The 13,692-nt window shown below is 55.5% G+C and overlaps 1 protein-coding gene across 2 annotated transcripts; it reads left to right on the top strand.

Moving 5' to 3' along the window:
- The first annotated feature begins 347 nt into the window (after positions 1-347).
- TNNI1 (troponin I1, slow skeletal type) lies at positions 348-8,421 on the top strand. 2 transcript variants are annotated; one of them, XM_062624916.1, is made up of 8 exons: positions 348-472; positions 3,529-3,563; positions 4,691-4,732; positions 5,350-5,481; positions 5,569-5,658; positions 6,041-6,217; positions 7,196-7,306; positions 8,060-8,421. In XM_062624916.1, the coding sequence occupies exons 4-7, from the start codon at positions 5,356-5,358 to the stop codon at positions 7,301-7,303; spliced, it is 501 nt and encodes a 166-aa protein (XP_062480900.1). In that variant the 5' UTR covers positions 348-472; positions 3,529-3,563; positions 4,691-4,732; positions 5,350-5,355; the 3' UTR covers positions 7,304-7,306; positions 8,060-8,421. The 2 variants fall into 2 exon arrangements, with proteins under 2 accessions (XP_062480900.1, XP_062480898.1); XM_062624914.1 differs by lacking the exons at positions 348-472; positions 3,529-3,563 and adding an exon at positions 3,160-3,509.
- The last annotated feature ends 5,271 nt before the right edge of the window (positions 8,422-13,692 follow it).

The following is a 13,692-nucleotide window of genomic DNA, read 5'->3' as shown; positions in this document are numbered from 1 at the left end:
ATGCTCACACAGTACACGCATGCTCACACAGTACATGCATGCTCACACAGTACATGCATGCTCACACAGTACATGCATGCTCACACAACACGAATGCTCACACACAACACATGTGCTCACACAGTACATGCATGCTCACACACAACACGCACGCTCACACAGTACATGCATGCTCACACAGTACATGCATGCTCACACACAACACGTGCGCAAGGCTGGGGTGATTCACAGGTGCAGGATGCCCATCTCACGCGGGGGTCACGCGTGTGCCAGGCGTGTTCCTGCGGGTGCAGGTGCGTGCAGCCCCGTTCGAGGCGCGCCGGCGCCGGCAGCACAGGCAGGGGGGCTCGGTGCTATTTTTACCGGCCACTCGCAGCCCGGCTGCCCTTCAACACTGCCCCTTCCACCGCCCGCCCCGGCAGTGCGCGGCGCTCCCCGGGCCAGGCATCACCTCCCTCCGCACAGCACCCAGGTGAGGCTGCGCCGGTGGGGACGCGGGCGCTGGTCCATGGGGATGCCTCTGAGGATGCTCAGGCGGTTTCTGTGCTGTTGGAGAGAGGGTGGGAGGGGTGCGACGGGAAAGCCCCAGTGCGGGAGCTGCTCTGGGATCATTTGCCCACTTATCCCAGCTTTAGCCTCTGTAGGAGCGGGGGTTCAAGGCAGTGTGCTCGTGGGATGTCACCGGCGCGCGGGGTGCGGGTGGTGGTGGTTGGATTTATGGTGCTGTTTCTTGTAAAGTTTTCCACAATCTAACGATTGAATGAGATTTTTAAGCTTTTTATGGCTGGGGGTGGACAAATAGTGCGGAACAAACTCATCCAGGTCCTCTTGTCCCCGTCAGTCTCTTGTGGATGCTCGAGATCCAGCTGGAGCCCAGAAATCCCTGCACAAGGCTGCTGGGGATGTCTCACCCTCCTGGCTGTCCCCGGGGAAGCCAATTTAGAGCTATTTGGCCCTAAAAATCAATTGACCTTGGTAGAGGTCGCCGGAGTGAGGGGTGGTGTGGGTCCCACCTTCCAGGGATGCCGGGCTGTGCTCCAACAGGGAATGCTGGAGACGCTGGGAGGCTTTGCCCAGTCCCAGAGAGCCCAAAGGCTTCTCTGCCTCCCCAGGGGCAAACTGGAGGGAGCAGCTGAGACCTGACCCACTCAGCACACCAGTGTCGGGGGAGAGGAGCCGCCTTCCCTGCGTGTGCTCCTGTTGTCCCCCCAGACCCCTCCGGACAGGCTCTGGCTGCATCCGACTGATGCGGCTTTGGGGAGAAAAAAAGCTTTGGGGATATTTTCCATGTAAATCCAGGGCAGGCTCTGGGGGAGATGATTCCTGCTGGGATCTTATGGCATTTCCCACACAAACTCCATTCCTTCAGGCTGTGGCAATGGGGGGGCATGGGCACAGGACAGCAACAAGTGGATGCAGCCAGGATGTGCACTGGAATTTGCTTGGCAAAGGTTCCATGTGTTTGGGAGCAGCTGTTGGAGACCAGACCTGTTCCTTTTTCTTTCCCCCAGCAGGAATCTTTGGGATTCCAAACTGAGGGGGATACAAAGACATTAAAGCAAAAAATCCAAGGAAAAGGACTAAATCCACCCCTGGAAAATGCTGTTTCTGTCTGAAATGTGGGATCAGTTTGTTTCTCCTGGTTGGAAAGAGGAAAAGATTGAATTGGTGGGCTTTTTCCCCCACACTTTTCTATTACTTAGGCTTACACAGTGCCTCGGCTTCTTGGCATGGGAGGGAAGTGCTGGAGGCAGAGCTGGGAAGCAGTGTGGTTGGGAATGCTGGGTGCAGTGCTGGGAAGCAGTGCAGTTGGGAATGCTGGAGGCAGTGCTGGGAAGCAGTACAGTTGGGAATGCTGGAGGCAGAGCTGGGAAGCAGTGCAGTTGGGAATGCTGGAGGCAGACCTGGGAAGCAGTGCAGTTGGGAATGCTGTGTGCAGAGCTGGGAAGCAGTGCAGTTGGGAATGCTGGATGCAGAGCTGGGAAGCAGTGCAGTTGGGAATGCTGGAGGCAGTGCTGGGAAGCAGTGCAGTTGGGAATGCTGTGTGCAGAGCTGGGAAGCAGTGCAGTTGGGAATGCTGGATGCAGAGCTGGGAAGCAGTGCAGTTGGGAATGCTGGATGCAGAGCTGAGAAGCAGTGCAGCTGGGAATGCTGGGTGCAGAGCTGAGAAGCAGTGCAGTTGGGAATGCTGGGTGCAGAGCTGGGAAGCAGTGCAGTTGGGAATGCTGGATGCAGAGCTGGGAAGCAGTGCAGTTGGGAATGCTGGGTGCAGTTGGGAATGCTGGATGCAGAGCTGGGAAGCAGTGCAGTTGGGAATGCTGGGTGCAGAGCTGGGAAGCAGTGCAGTTGGGAATGCTGGATGCAGAGCTGGGAAGCAGAGCAGTTGGGAATGCTGGAGGCAGTGCTGGGAAGCAGTGCAGTTGGGAATGCTGGGTGCAGAGCTGGGAAGCAGCGCAGTTGGGAATGCTGGATGCAGAGCTGGGAAGCAGTGCAGTTGGGAATGCTGGGTGCAGTTGGGAATGCTGTGCAGTGGGAAGCAGTGCAGTTGGGAATGCTGGGTGCAGAGCTGGGAAGCAGTGCAGTTGGGAATGCTGGATGCAGAGCTGGGAAGCAGAGCAGTTGGGAATGCTGGAGGCAGTGCTGGGAAGCAGTGCAGTTGGGAATGCTGGGTGCAGAGCTGGGAAGCAGCGCAGTTGGGAATGCTGGAGGCAGTGCTGGGAAGCAGTGCAGTTGGGAATGCTGGAGGCAGTGCTGGGAAGCAGCGCAGTTGGGAATGCTGGGTGCAGTTGGGAATGCTGGAGGCAGTGCTGGGAAGCAGCGCAGTTGGGAATGCTGGGTGCAGTTGGGAATGCTGGAGGCAGAGCTGGGAAGCAGCGCAGTTGGGAATGCTGGGTGCAGTTGGGAATGCTGGAGGCAGTGCTGGGAAGCAGTGCAGTTGGAAGCAGCTGCCAGGGCATAGGATTACCCAGGACATTTAAGCCATGAGCCCGTGCGTGTTTTGCCAGCTCCGCGGCTGCCGAAGGGATCAGCTCAGGCGCTTCCCTGTGACGCTTTGCCCTCTGCTCTGCCACTCCCGAGATGGATTTTGGCTCCAGCACCCTTGTGGTTGCCAAGGGGGAGCTGTGGGATGGGACGCCCCAAGCTCACATGGTGCAGGGACCCCCCCATTTCTCCTGCTCTTTCCATCCACGCTCGCCTCCATCCCCTCGCCCTGAGCCAGGGTGGGTGACGGAGTCCATGCGGGAGCAGCTCCGTGCTTGGGAAAACCCCTAAGGAGCAGAGAGCGAGTCCTGCAGGGCCGGCTGGAGGCAGGCTGGAGCTTGCCTGCGATGAGCTTGGCCCAGAGCAAGGTGGTTGTCTTGGTGCTTCCCAGCGGGACGGAGTCGCTTCCCTCCGCTGACAGCACGGGGCAGCACCGGACCTCAGGAGATCTCGCTGCCGCCGTGCTCTGCGTTTGGGCGGGTTCAGGATTTGCTCCTTTGTTTCAGCTTCTTTCCCTTTTTTGGTACGTTTTGCTTTTCCCTGCAGGTGAACAGCTCGACTCCGCAATGCCAGAGCCGTGAGTAGCATCGCTTCCCCTTGGATTCCATCAAATCCTGGTCTGGCCACAGGCTGCTTGTGCTGGCGAAGCGTGTCCGTGCTTGGAAGGGTTCAGCCGTGAGCCCAGCCTGTGCTCGACCTCTGTGCCATTCCCATTGCAAAAACTAGCTTTAAATCAAATTCAGTAGTGATTTCAATGTCCAATTCCAAGCTTTTATAGATCCCAACATAGGGATCCGGGGTGGGCACCACCCTCTTTGCTGTGAGGCTCTTTATGTGAGGCTCTTCGTGTGAGGCTCTTTGTAGAGGCTCTTTGTGTGAGGCTGTTCTGCACATCATGCAGGTAGAACCTATTCCCCGGGGTGAACAGAAGGGAGAAACCTCCCTGCAGAGCTTCCACTGAGCAATGACATGGAGATGCCCCAGCCCTGCAGGATCCAAGTATCTGAAGGGGCCTATAAGGATGCTGGGGATGGACTCTTCATTAGGGACTGTAGTGACAGGACAAGGGGTAACGGGTTCAAACTTGAACAGGGGAAGTTTAGGTTGGATCTAAGGAGGAAGTTCTTTACTGTGAGGGTGGTGAGGCACTGGAATGGGTTGCCCAGAGAAGTTGTGAATGCTCCATCCCTGGCAGTGTTCAAGGCCAGGCAGGACAGAGCCTTGGGTGCCATGGTTTAGTGTGAGGTGTCCCTGCCCATGGCAGGGGTTGGAACTGGATGATCTTAAGGTCGTTTCCAGCCCTAACCCTATGATCCTATGATTCTATCCTGCGTGCCAGCCCCAGCTCCATGGGGACCTCATACATGAGGTTGTTGTGGCCTGAACTGCTGAGGCTGGCACGATGGGCACAGTGGCCACATTTGAATGGCATTTTGGCTTCCTGAGCAGGGGCTTGGAACTGGATGAGCTTTAAAGTCCCTTCCAACACAAACCAGGCTGGGATTCTGTGATTCTCTGTCCCCTCTTTTTGACTCTTACTGATGCCCTGTTGTCTTCTCTTGCTCCTTATTGCTCCCTCCTGAACACACGCCTGCCTGCAGGGAGGTAAGTGCTTCTCCTTTCGGGAGTGATCCCGATGCTGCTCTACGTTTGCTGTGAGCTTGTTTTCAAAGTTTGTTGTTCCTCTTTCCCCTCCCCTTTCCCCTAGAGAAAATCCAAGATCACAGCCTCACGCAAGCTCTTGTTGAAGGTGAGTCCTGAGGCTTGGAAAGTCCCTGGGGTTTGACTTGCTGGGGAAAAGGAGCTGGGGTTGGGTGCGTGGTCGGGGGGACAGCCATGAGGAGCAGCAGAAGAATGGCCCTTGGGGAGCAGCTCCCAGTCCCACCTCTTGTCTTGCCCCAAAATCCTCACTCATGTGGGCTTTGTGGTCCATGCACTAAACAAACCTCCCCTTTGCTGAGGTGGGGAGAGACTCTGACGCCTTCAGCTCTAAAGCCACAGACCTCGTGTTTGTGCACCAGCAGCTCTGCAGCATCAGCTTGGGAGCTCCCCCGGTTGTGGCTTGGGAGAACCATTTAGTGCCCCAGCAGAGCAAACCCATGCAGAGAAAGTGCTGACAACAGCATCCGTCGGGACCACCACCCCGTGCTGCCTCCGGCCATGCACCTTCAGGGCCACCACACGAAAGGTGCAGGGGTTGTTTGATGTGTGTTGCAGCAGCGCAGGGATCTAGGGAGGACAGCCCCAGCAGGGATGGGGTTTGGAGGCAGACAGGCCTGTCCCAGCCTATAGACGATACGTGAGGATGCTCAGGGGGAACAGAGGAGCCCGTCTGTTCACACTTGTGCCATTTACTTGTGCTTGTAGAGCCTGATGCTGGCAAAGGCGAAGGAGGAGTGGGATCAGGAGATTGTGGACAAGCAGGCAGAGAAGGAGAGGTACCTGTCTGAGCGGATCACACCGCTGCGCACCAGTGGGCTTTCCTTGAGCCAGCTCCAGGTATTTCTCAGGTCTGAGGGTGGACTGAGGTCCTTGGGGGCATGGAGGGGCATCACTCACTGCTCTCCTCTTGCGCTTGCCCCCCAGGACCTGTGCAGGGAGCTGCATGAGAAGGTTGAAATCGTGGATGAAGAGAGATACGACATCGAAGCGAAATGCAACCATAACACTCGGGAGGTAGGAGGCAGGATGGGCAGTTTGCTCCTACGTTAACTCCCATCCAGATGGCAGCTTGGAGTGTGTCACGGACCGGGCTGAGCTGGGATGTGGGATGCGCACCAGGCTTATCTGAGGGTGCAAGACACTGCTGTGCCCAAGGTTCATCCCGGCCTCAGGGAATTCCCACTGTCCACTGGGTCCACAGGCAACCTCCTCCTCTCCTGGTCACCCCTCGTGGGTCTGAGAGCTTCTTGTCATGGGATGTCTGCCCTCCGAGCAGGCTGGGAGCAGGCAGTGGCAGCAGCTCTGTGCTCAGGTGCTGAGGGGGGTCCTCATGGCTGCAGGAGGGCTCCTTCACGCGTGGTGACCCCCGGCTCCTGCTGCTTTCTCCCACGTGCAGATTAAAGACCTGAAAATCAAAGTGCTCGACCTCCGAGGGAAGTTCAAGCGGCCCCCGCTGCGCCGCGTCCGTGTCTCTGCCGATGCCATGCTGAGGGCTCTGCTGGGCTCCAAGCACAAGGTGTCCATGGACCTGAGAGCCAACCTGAAGTCCGTCAAGAAGGAGGACACGGAGAAGGTGGGTGACTCTTCGAGAGGCCAGAGATGGAGGCACCTCCTAGGGATGCTCTTGCCCTTCTCCGAGGTCCTTCACCGGTTGTTGTTCATCCTTTGTGACCTCAGAAATAGCACAAGGCAGTCCTTGTGAAGATGGGCCCATTGCAGGACCACATGGGAGCAGTTTGACTGCGCCAGGTACCTGGTGGATGATATCAAGTGAGATTTAGGGCTGTGTCCATGCTGCTCTTCCCTCCCAGAGCATGTGGGGTCTTTCAGCTGGGGCCCCCTTGGCATGTCTTTTGAGCTGCACTTGCAGAGAGTTTGGTCTTTGGTCTCGTAGGGAACCAGGAGAGCTCCTGTTCAGTGCAATCACGCCCAGAAAACACTCGGGAAATTCCCAAATCCAGATTAGATAAGGCAGAGCCAGCCCAGCAAGTGCATTTGGCTTGAGATGTATGGCCCACATCACACCAGCTTTGCAGAGATGTGAGAGAGGCAGGTCTCTAGCAGAGACAGAGAACGATGCCCAAACCTGCCTGGGGTGTGCAGGCACCCAATGGCAAGAGCTGTGCCCCTTTCCTAGGGCCTCCCTGCAAAGGTCTGGTCCCAGCTGAGTGGATCAGATGAAATCTCCATTTTCAACTGATTTTCCTGACTTTTCCTGTTCTTGTGCAGCGCATCTCAGCCCTTTGCATAGGCAACAGCGTTCACAGCCCTCAGCGCCAGGCGGTGAATAGATCTGAGCTCAGTTTAGATGTCGTGAGATGATTTTGGGGCACGGTTTGTAATCTATGGATGCCTGTGGGTTGGCAGAGCAGACACTTGGGCATGTTCCCAGAGAACACGTGGCAGAGCTGGGACCGATGGAGAGGGTGTTTGCAGCAGGGCAGCGACCTTCCCTGTGCCGCCTGGGGCTGAGGGCGCTGTGCGGTGGGGTGGGACAGTGTGGGGCTGCTGGACACCCCATCCAAGGCCACTGCCACCCCTGTCCCTGCAGGAGCGTCCCGTGGAAGTGGGCGACTGGCGCAAGAACGTGGAGGCCATGTCGGGGATGGAGGGACGGAAGAAGATGTTCGATGCTGCCAAGTCCCCCACGGGCCAGTGAGAGGTAGGGCACTGGTTCTCCTTCCCCTGCGATGCCCTGTGCTCCCTGCAGCACCCCGGGTCTGTGACTGTGACCAAACACACACAGAAACCACCACCACTCGGAAAAGTCATCACAGGCCCCGTTCCCACCCCACACCTGGGATGGGTGACTGCCCTAGGACCATAGAATCATGGAATGGTTTGGGTTGGAAGGGACCTTAGAGCTCCTCCAGCTCCAACCCCTGCCACAGGCAGGGACACCTTCCATAGAGCAGCTTGCTCCAAGCCCCTGTGTCCAACCTGGTCTTGAACACTGCCAGGGATGGGGCAGCCACAGCTTCTCTGGGCACCCTGTGCCAGCGCCTCAGCACCCTCACAGGGAAGAGCTTCTGCCTAAGAGCTCCTCTCAGTCTCCCCTCGGGCAGGTTAAAGCCATTCCCCTTGGCCTGTCCCTACATCCCTTGTCCCAAGCCCCTCTCCAGGTTTCCTGCAGCCCCTTCAGGCACTGGAGCTGCTCTAAGGTCTCCCCTTCAGGAGCCTTCTCCAGGCTGAACAACCCAAACTCCCTCAGCCTGGCTCTGTAGTCCTCCAGCCCTCAGAGCACTGCCAGCAGCTCTCCTCCTCTCCCAGCTTGTCCTCCCCAGCTCTCCAGCATCTGCTGCCCATACCACGCTGCTCCTGCACAGCCTGGCCATTGCTGGCACCAACTCCAGATGCTTTCAGCAGCCTGAGAACCCCTTTGTTCCCACTGCTCTGCTCTGTTTCTTTCCCACAGGAGCATCAGGAGATGAGCCCTCCCCACCCCTGCTGCTGCCACCCTTTCCCCTGCTGCCCCTCTGCTCTTTACACCCTTACACTGAGCTGCATCGCATGAACAACCGTGTGGAAAGGAGATCTGAGCTTTCTCCTCTCAGCTCTGCCATCAGCCCTGCTCCCTCACTGCCTCGGCACAGCGGTTCCCCGCTATCACCCCCATGGGCCACGCTGTCTCCAAGGGGGCACTGGCCATCCCTTCCCTTCCACCACTGCAGAGAGGACCTGGAGGTGGCTGCTGGTCCTCCCAAACCCCATCCTCTGGTGGTGCAGCCTGATGCACCCCCATGGCTGCATGTGTATTAAAGGATGGTTTCCCAGGCAGAGCATCGCGTGGACTTTTCACTGTGGAAGCGTTGACCAGGGGCAGGAGCTGGTCCACAGCCTGGTGGGGAAGATACCCTGGTCCTTTCCTGCCCGCTGGAACATCCCTGTGCCAGGTCTTGGGAATACTTCTTGCATGGTCATTAGCACTGGGCTGCCACAATATCCCAGCAGCTCCTTTACAGAGAGTTTAAGACTCGGTAGGGAAACTCTTCCCCAAATTAGGGTCAGATTAGAGGGGAGTCAGCTGGAAAACACGCATTATGTCCTTTAGCAAGCACGGATGCTCAGACTTTGTCTTTCCACCTGACCCTCTATCCCCAACAGCATCCTATTAAGTGGGGCCATGACCACTCCCCATGGAGCAGTTGCACAGCACAGGTCCTTTTCCACCCATTTTCTCCTTCCCAAGCTCAGCTGGAGGGAGCAGCCACATCCCAGCACAGTGCAGGGGCTCGCTGACCACTTGTCCTCACCCTGTGCGCCTCGGGATGGGCTCCCTGCAGGCACAGCAAGTCTCTGTCTTGGCCAACCCAAGTGACTGGTCTAGGAGGTGATTGGAGATGATGCGAGGTGGGGTCCCAGGGTGCTGCCATGGCCCCGCAGCACCCAGGGTTCTGCTGCCATCTCAGCCCCCCGAGCAGGAGCCGTGCCGAGGCAGCGTCCTGGGATCTCACCGTGCGCGCTATTCCCCAGAGGGAACTCACACACTCAGCAGCAATCCTGGCAGAGGAAGAAAGATGTATAGGGAGAGGCAATAACTGTTACCTGACCGACTGGTATAGCTGGAAAATGTAAGAGGTTTCATGGAAACAAAGCCTTCTGCAGAGCTGGAACAGAAGCAGACGATGGCAAAGCCAAGTCCGGGTCAAGAGGAGCTGCTCTGAGCTTAGGGCAATTATTCTAATTTTGTAATTAAAGAAAAGGGTGGCATTTGTGGGGTGGGGAGGGATGGGTGTGAGATGAAAGGCAATATGGGTGCTGTGGGACCAGGCTCTGGTCGGTGCCCGTGCCCAGCTCATCATCGGGTCCTGTGCACTAAAACACCCGAAACTGCTACAGAGCAGGACCTCAGGGCTCGCCAGCACCTAAGAGCCAGCCGGGGTGTGCTCAGCAGGGTCCACATGCACCCATCAGGTTATAGATGACTTTGCATGGCTGCCTTGTGTTTTACACTGAGGAGGACGAGGGGAGAACCCAACCCCACAACTCTTCACTCTGCAGGCTCTCCTGCTTTGTCAAAGTACGATGGTGGCCGGTCACCATGTCCTGGAAAACCACATTGATGGGCATGGGAAAGCTAAGCTTTATGGATTGCAGTTTTATTACAAACATGGAAAACCCCATCTCTTTACAGGCATTGGATCTCGAGGGGAAATGCAGTTGTCTGCTCTGAGCATGTGGCTCTCTGGGTTGGGTCGGGACAACGGGAGCCAAGTCTTCTCCTCCACCTCTGCTCTGCAGCTGCTTCTGTGGCTCTGGGGCAACCGTGAGCCCAGGTCCCCCCTTGGTAAGAGGGGCAGGTTGAGCCTTTCATCCTAGGACGGGCCTGCCTTCCCCTGCAGCTTCCCTCCTAGGTGACCATAATCTTGATTTCTGCTCTCTGAATTAGAAGGCAACCTTACAGCAATCCATTTTATTGACAATTCATCCCAAATGGGGACACACAGAGCTCTTCTTAGGGAGAGGGGCTGATGCTGGAGTTAATGAAATGGTACTTATTGGCAGAAAACCTGCATGAGTCACTGCTAGAACTGAGCAGAGCCCTGTCCTTACCCTGCTCCAGGTTGTTTCATTGCAGCCAAGTGCCCCCAAAGCAAAACTAAACAAAGCAAAGCAAAAAGTACAGCACTGGAAGCTTGAAATTGCAGACATTGCAAATCCAATCGGACAGTAGAGACCCTTGGCATCGGTCAGTGCAGTGATTTGCTAGTGGAAAGGTTCTGCTGGTAAAACTGCAATGAGGGAGATGCAAAGGGCTTGGTCTGATGTGACCTTTCAAAACTATCCCTCCCAGTTGGTTGTCAAATGGTCCTGTCCTTGCCCGGGATGCTTTGCAAACTCCTTGCTCACTGGTCCTGCCCAAAGACATCTGAACTGTGCCCAGATACTCCCCTGAGCACATCCGCAGCTCAGCTGGTGGCTGGACCTGCAAAGGGAGGAAGGGGAGGAGGATTAAAGGTGATGGGCAACCCTGGGTGGGAAGGGCTGAGGTTTACCCCATGGGCTCTGCAGAGCAGTGCAGGACACGGCCCTGCACGGGGTTAATGCCAGGCTGCAGGCCCTGGTGGCAGAGGTTAAACATTACCTCCCATTGCCCCCCATGGCCTCTGCAGTGCTGCTGGTGCAGGATCAAACCCTGCTGTGGCTGAGCAGGAGGCGACAGCACCACAGCAGCAGGGTTATAGCATAACCACCCATCACCCTGTGAGTCATCACTGCACGCCCTGGGTGTCCCCTGCAGTATAACATGGGAAGAAAGGGGTTTCTCCACCCCTATTTTCACCTCCTGCAGCCTTCTGGGTCCTGCAGGAGGAAGGGGGCAGGGATGCAGCAAGGTGCTTGGTACATCCTCCTTGTCCATCTTCCCTTGCTGTGGCCTGAGCCCTCTCCCTCCCTGCTCAAATTGGAGGGGATTTCTCATTAATGGCAACTAATTCCATGCACTGTGAGGGATGCAGTCCACTGCTGACAGTGCCGCACGCAGTCTGTCCATGACCTGGGAAGTTTCCATAGACACCACTTTTAGGGCATGTCCATTATTAGGCCTGCTCATTATTAGACCGGGGGCACCATGGGAAATGGCATCTAATAAGGAGAGCAATCTGCAGAGAATGGCAACCTGAAGGACATTATAGCATCTGTGGGGCACGATGGCGGCATTTCTGAGCCAAGATTTGTCTGAAATACTTCTTTTCATCTTAAAAAGGCTGAATTATAAATGAAGAAAAGCTCTCTGGTAGCTGGGTGCAGGGCAGGTTGAAGGAGGGCTGTTCCTGTCCTACAGAAAAGCCTGTGGTTGGGTTTTGTTCAGTTTCTGAGCAAACACACACCACCTTCAGCCACTTTCACAGCCGACGGACCTCTGTACTGTGAGTTTCTAGTGCATCACACACGTCTTCCCCAAAGCTGAAGGAATTGCAGCTGGGGAAGGAGAGTCCTGGACCATCCCGGCACCTGCAAAGCACCAGTGTGGGGATGAAGGGAGGCCTCCATGTGCAGCATTAAAGCATTCACTGATGGGACCTGTGTGAGCTGTTGCATCACTGCAGCGATGGGATGGCAGGTGAGGAAGGGTGAAAAAGCCTTTTCCAGGCCATGGAGCCCCATGGCACAGCCCAGTGGGGAAGCCTGGGCAGATGATGCTGCTGACTCTGCTCCACCACCAGCAGTGTGAGCCTGTGGAGCCGAGGGGGGAATGGAGCAGTGGCTGATGCTGAAGGACCAGCATGGGTCCAAGGGTGGAGATGGAGGGTTCACCACTGGGCCCTGGGGCGAGGTTGAGGAATGCCCTAATGAGAGCACAGCTGTGGAAACTGGAAGCTCTCCATTGCCCTATAGCTAAAGAAACAGGCTCTACATCAGGATGAGAGACAGGACACTGATCCCAAGGGAAAAAAAACAGCAAACCCTTGCTGATACTGGTCTAGCTCCTTAGTGAGCATTAATGTGTGTCTTCTGCTGATCTGCATCAATGCAGATCAGCAGCCTTAACCTGCCCGAGGGGAGACTGAGATGAGCTCTTAGGCAGAAGCTCTTCCCTGTGAGGGTGCTGAGGCGCTGGCACAGGGTGCCCAGAGAAGCTGTGACTGCCCCATCCCTGGCAGTGTTCAAGGCCAGGTTGGACACAGGGGCTTGGAGCAAGCTGCTCTATGGAAGGGGTCCCTGCCCGTGGCAGGGGTTGGAGCTGGAGGAGCTTTAAGGTCCCTTCCAACACAAATCAGGCTGGAGTTCTATGAAGTTCTGGCCTCCCTGAGCTCCTCAGGCAGATGTAGTTATTCTGTCAGAGCCATCCCATGAAGGAGCTGGAAAACCATCCCTGGGCAAAGCAGGGACCCAGAGAGCAGTGAGGTTTTACACCAGAGCCTTGCCTACACGCAGTAGAGTCCTGTTGCACAACTCCCTTTGCCAAGAGCACATAACTTTCCTCTCCTGGTCGTAGATCTGGGACAGCAGATACGACAGCCTGTTGTGTACAGCACATCTGGATACGTGACAGACTCGTTCCCCTGGACATCCCTTTTGTGCATGGATTCATGCCTCTGCCTTACTGCACCTTCACCTTTGTGGACCTGCAGTTTGGTCTGGCTTTGGTGATGAGCTCACGGTGGCCATAGTAGCTTTTGTAAAGGGAAGTCCTGTCTCACTCAGTGTCTGGGGTTCACTGGATGAGCTTGTAGATAAGGGCGACCTTGTAGATAAGGGTTTTCATGGATTTCCAGAGGGAAAGACCTTTAGGTCATCCATTGTTAAGAGGGAAAGTCCAAGCAGAGGTAAATAAATTAGCAGACAGGAAATGACAGTGAGATAAACTGCTGATAATTCTTGTGTATTTGGCACAGCAGAGATGAAGACTGATGATGCAGATGTTCAGAAAGATCTTGCAGGACTTGGGGTTTGGGGATAAAATGGCAAGGGATATTTGGAGGAGTATATAGGGAAAAATCCAGTGTAGCTTCATATGATGATGGATATATGTATACATACATATATATAGTATATATAGGCTCTGGGTTGGCTGTTGCCTGGTTGGGAATATGGTGAACATGAAAAAAACATGAGGAACATCAGGGAAAACATGACCTGAATGCTCCATGGCAGAGAAAGTCTCAACCATGAGAGAACAGTCTTTTGTGCTGCCAAAGTGATCAGCAGGACCCCATCCAAATTAAAGAAGGGGAGGGAAGAGGGAGGATGCTGAAGGATGTTTTTTATACTAACAGTTTTCCTGGGTTTGAGGGAAACTGGGCAAATCCATGGAGGAGAAACCCACTGAGGAAACCACATTGAGCCCAAAAGCCTCTGAGCTGAAAATAAAGACCAAGGGACTGTAAGGGGTGAGTATCTTTCTCTGCCTAATCCCCAGCCTCTAAATGCCTGCCTGGAATGCCTTCACTTTAAGAATAAGAGGAATTACAGGCTGTAAGGATTGATACCCCTTTGCCATGTGGATCCAAGCTGGGGGTGTTCTCTCACTAGGTTTTCTCTAATCCTTTTTAAAATCCCATTAGGTCCCGTGCTTCAGTGATGTCCTTTGGCAATGAGTTTTGC

This window comes from Pezoporus occidentalis, unplaced genomic scaffold (assembly GCF_034315485.1).
Source record: "Pezoporus occidentalis ecotype Australia unplaced genomic scaffold, CSIRO_AGI_Poc_V1 ctg274, whole genome shotgun sequence".
NCBI lineage: Eukaryota > Metazoa > Chordata > Aves > Psittaciformes > Psittacidae > Pezoporus > Pezoporus occidentalis.
This window is presented reverse-complemented; position numbering and strand designations above follow the sequence as displayed.

Coding starts and splice junctions, on each gene's coding strand:
- TNNI1 (XM_062624914.1), top strand. CDS start 3,330: ATGAGCTTGGCCCAGAGCAAGGTGGTTGTCTTGGTGCTTCCCAGCGGG. Junction 3,510..4,690: donor TTCTTTCCCTTTTTTGGTAC/GTTTTGCTTTTC, acceptor CCTTTCCCCTAG/AGAAAATCCAAGATCACAGC. Junction 6,218..7,195: donor AGAAGGAGGACACGGAGAAG/GTGGGTGACTCT, acceptor CTGTCCCTGCAG/GAGCGTCCCGTGGAAGTGGG.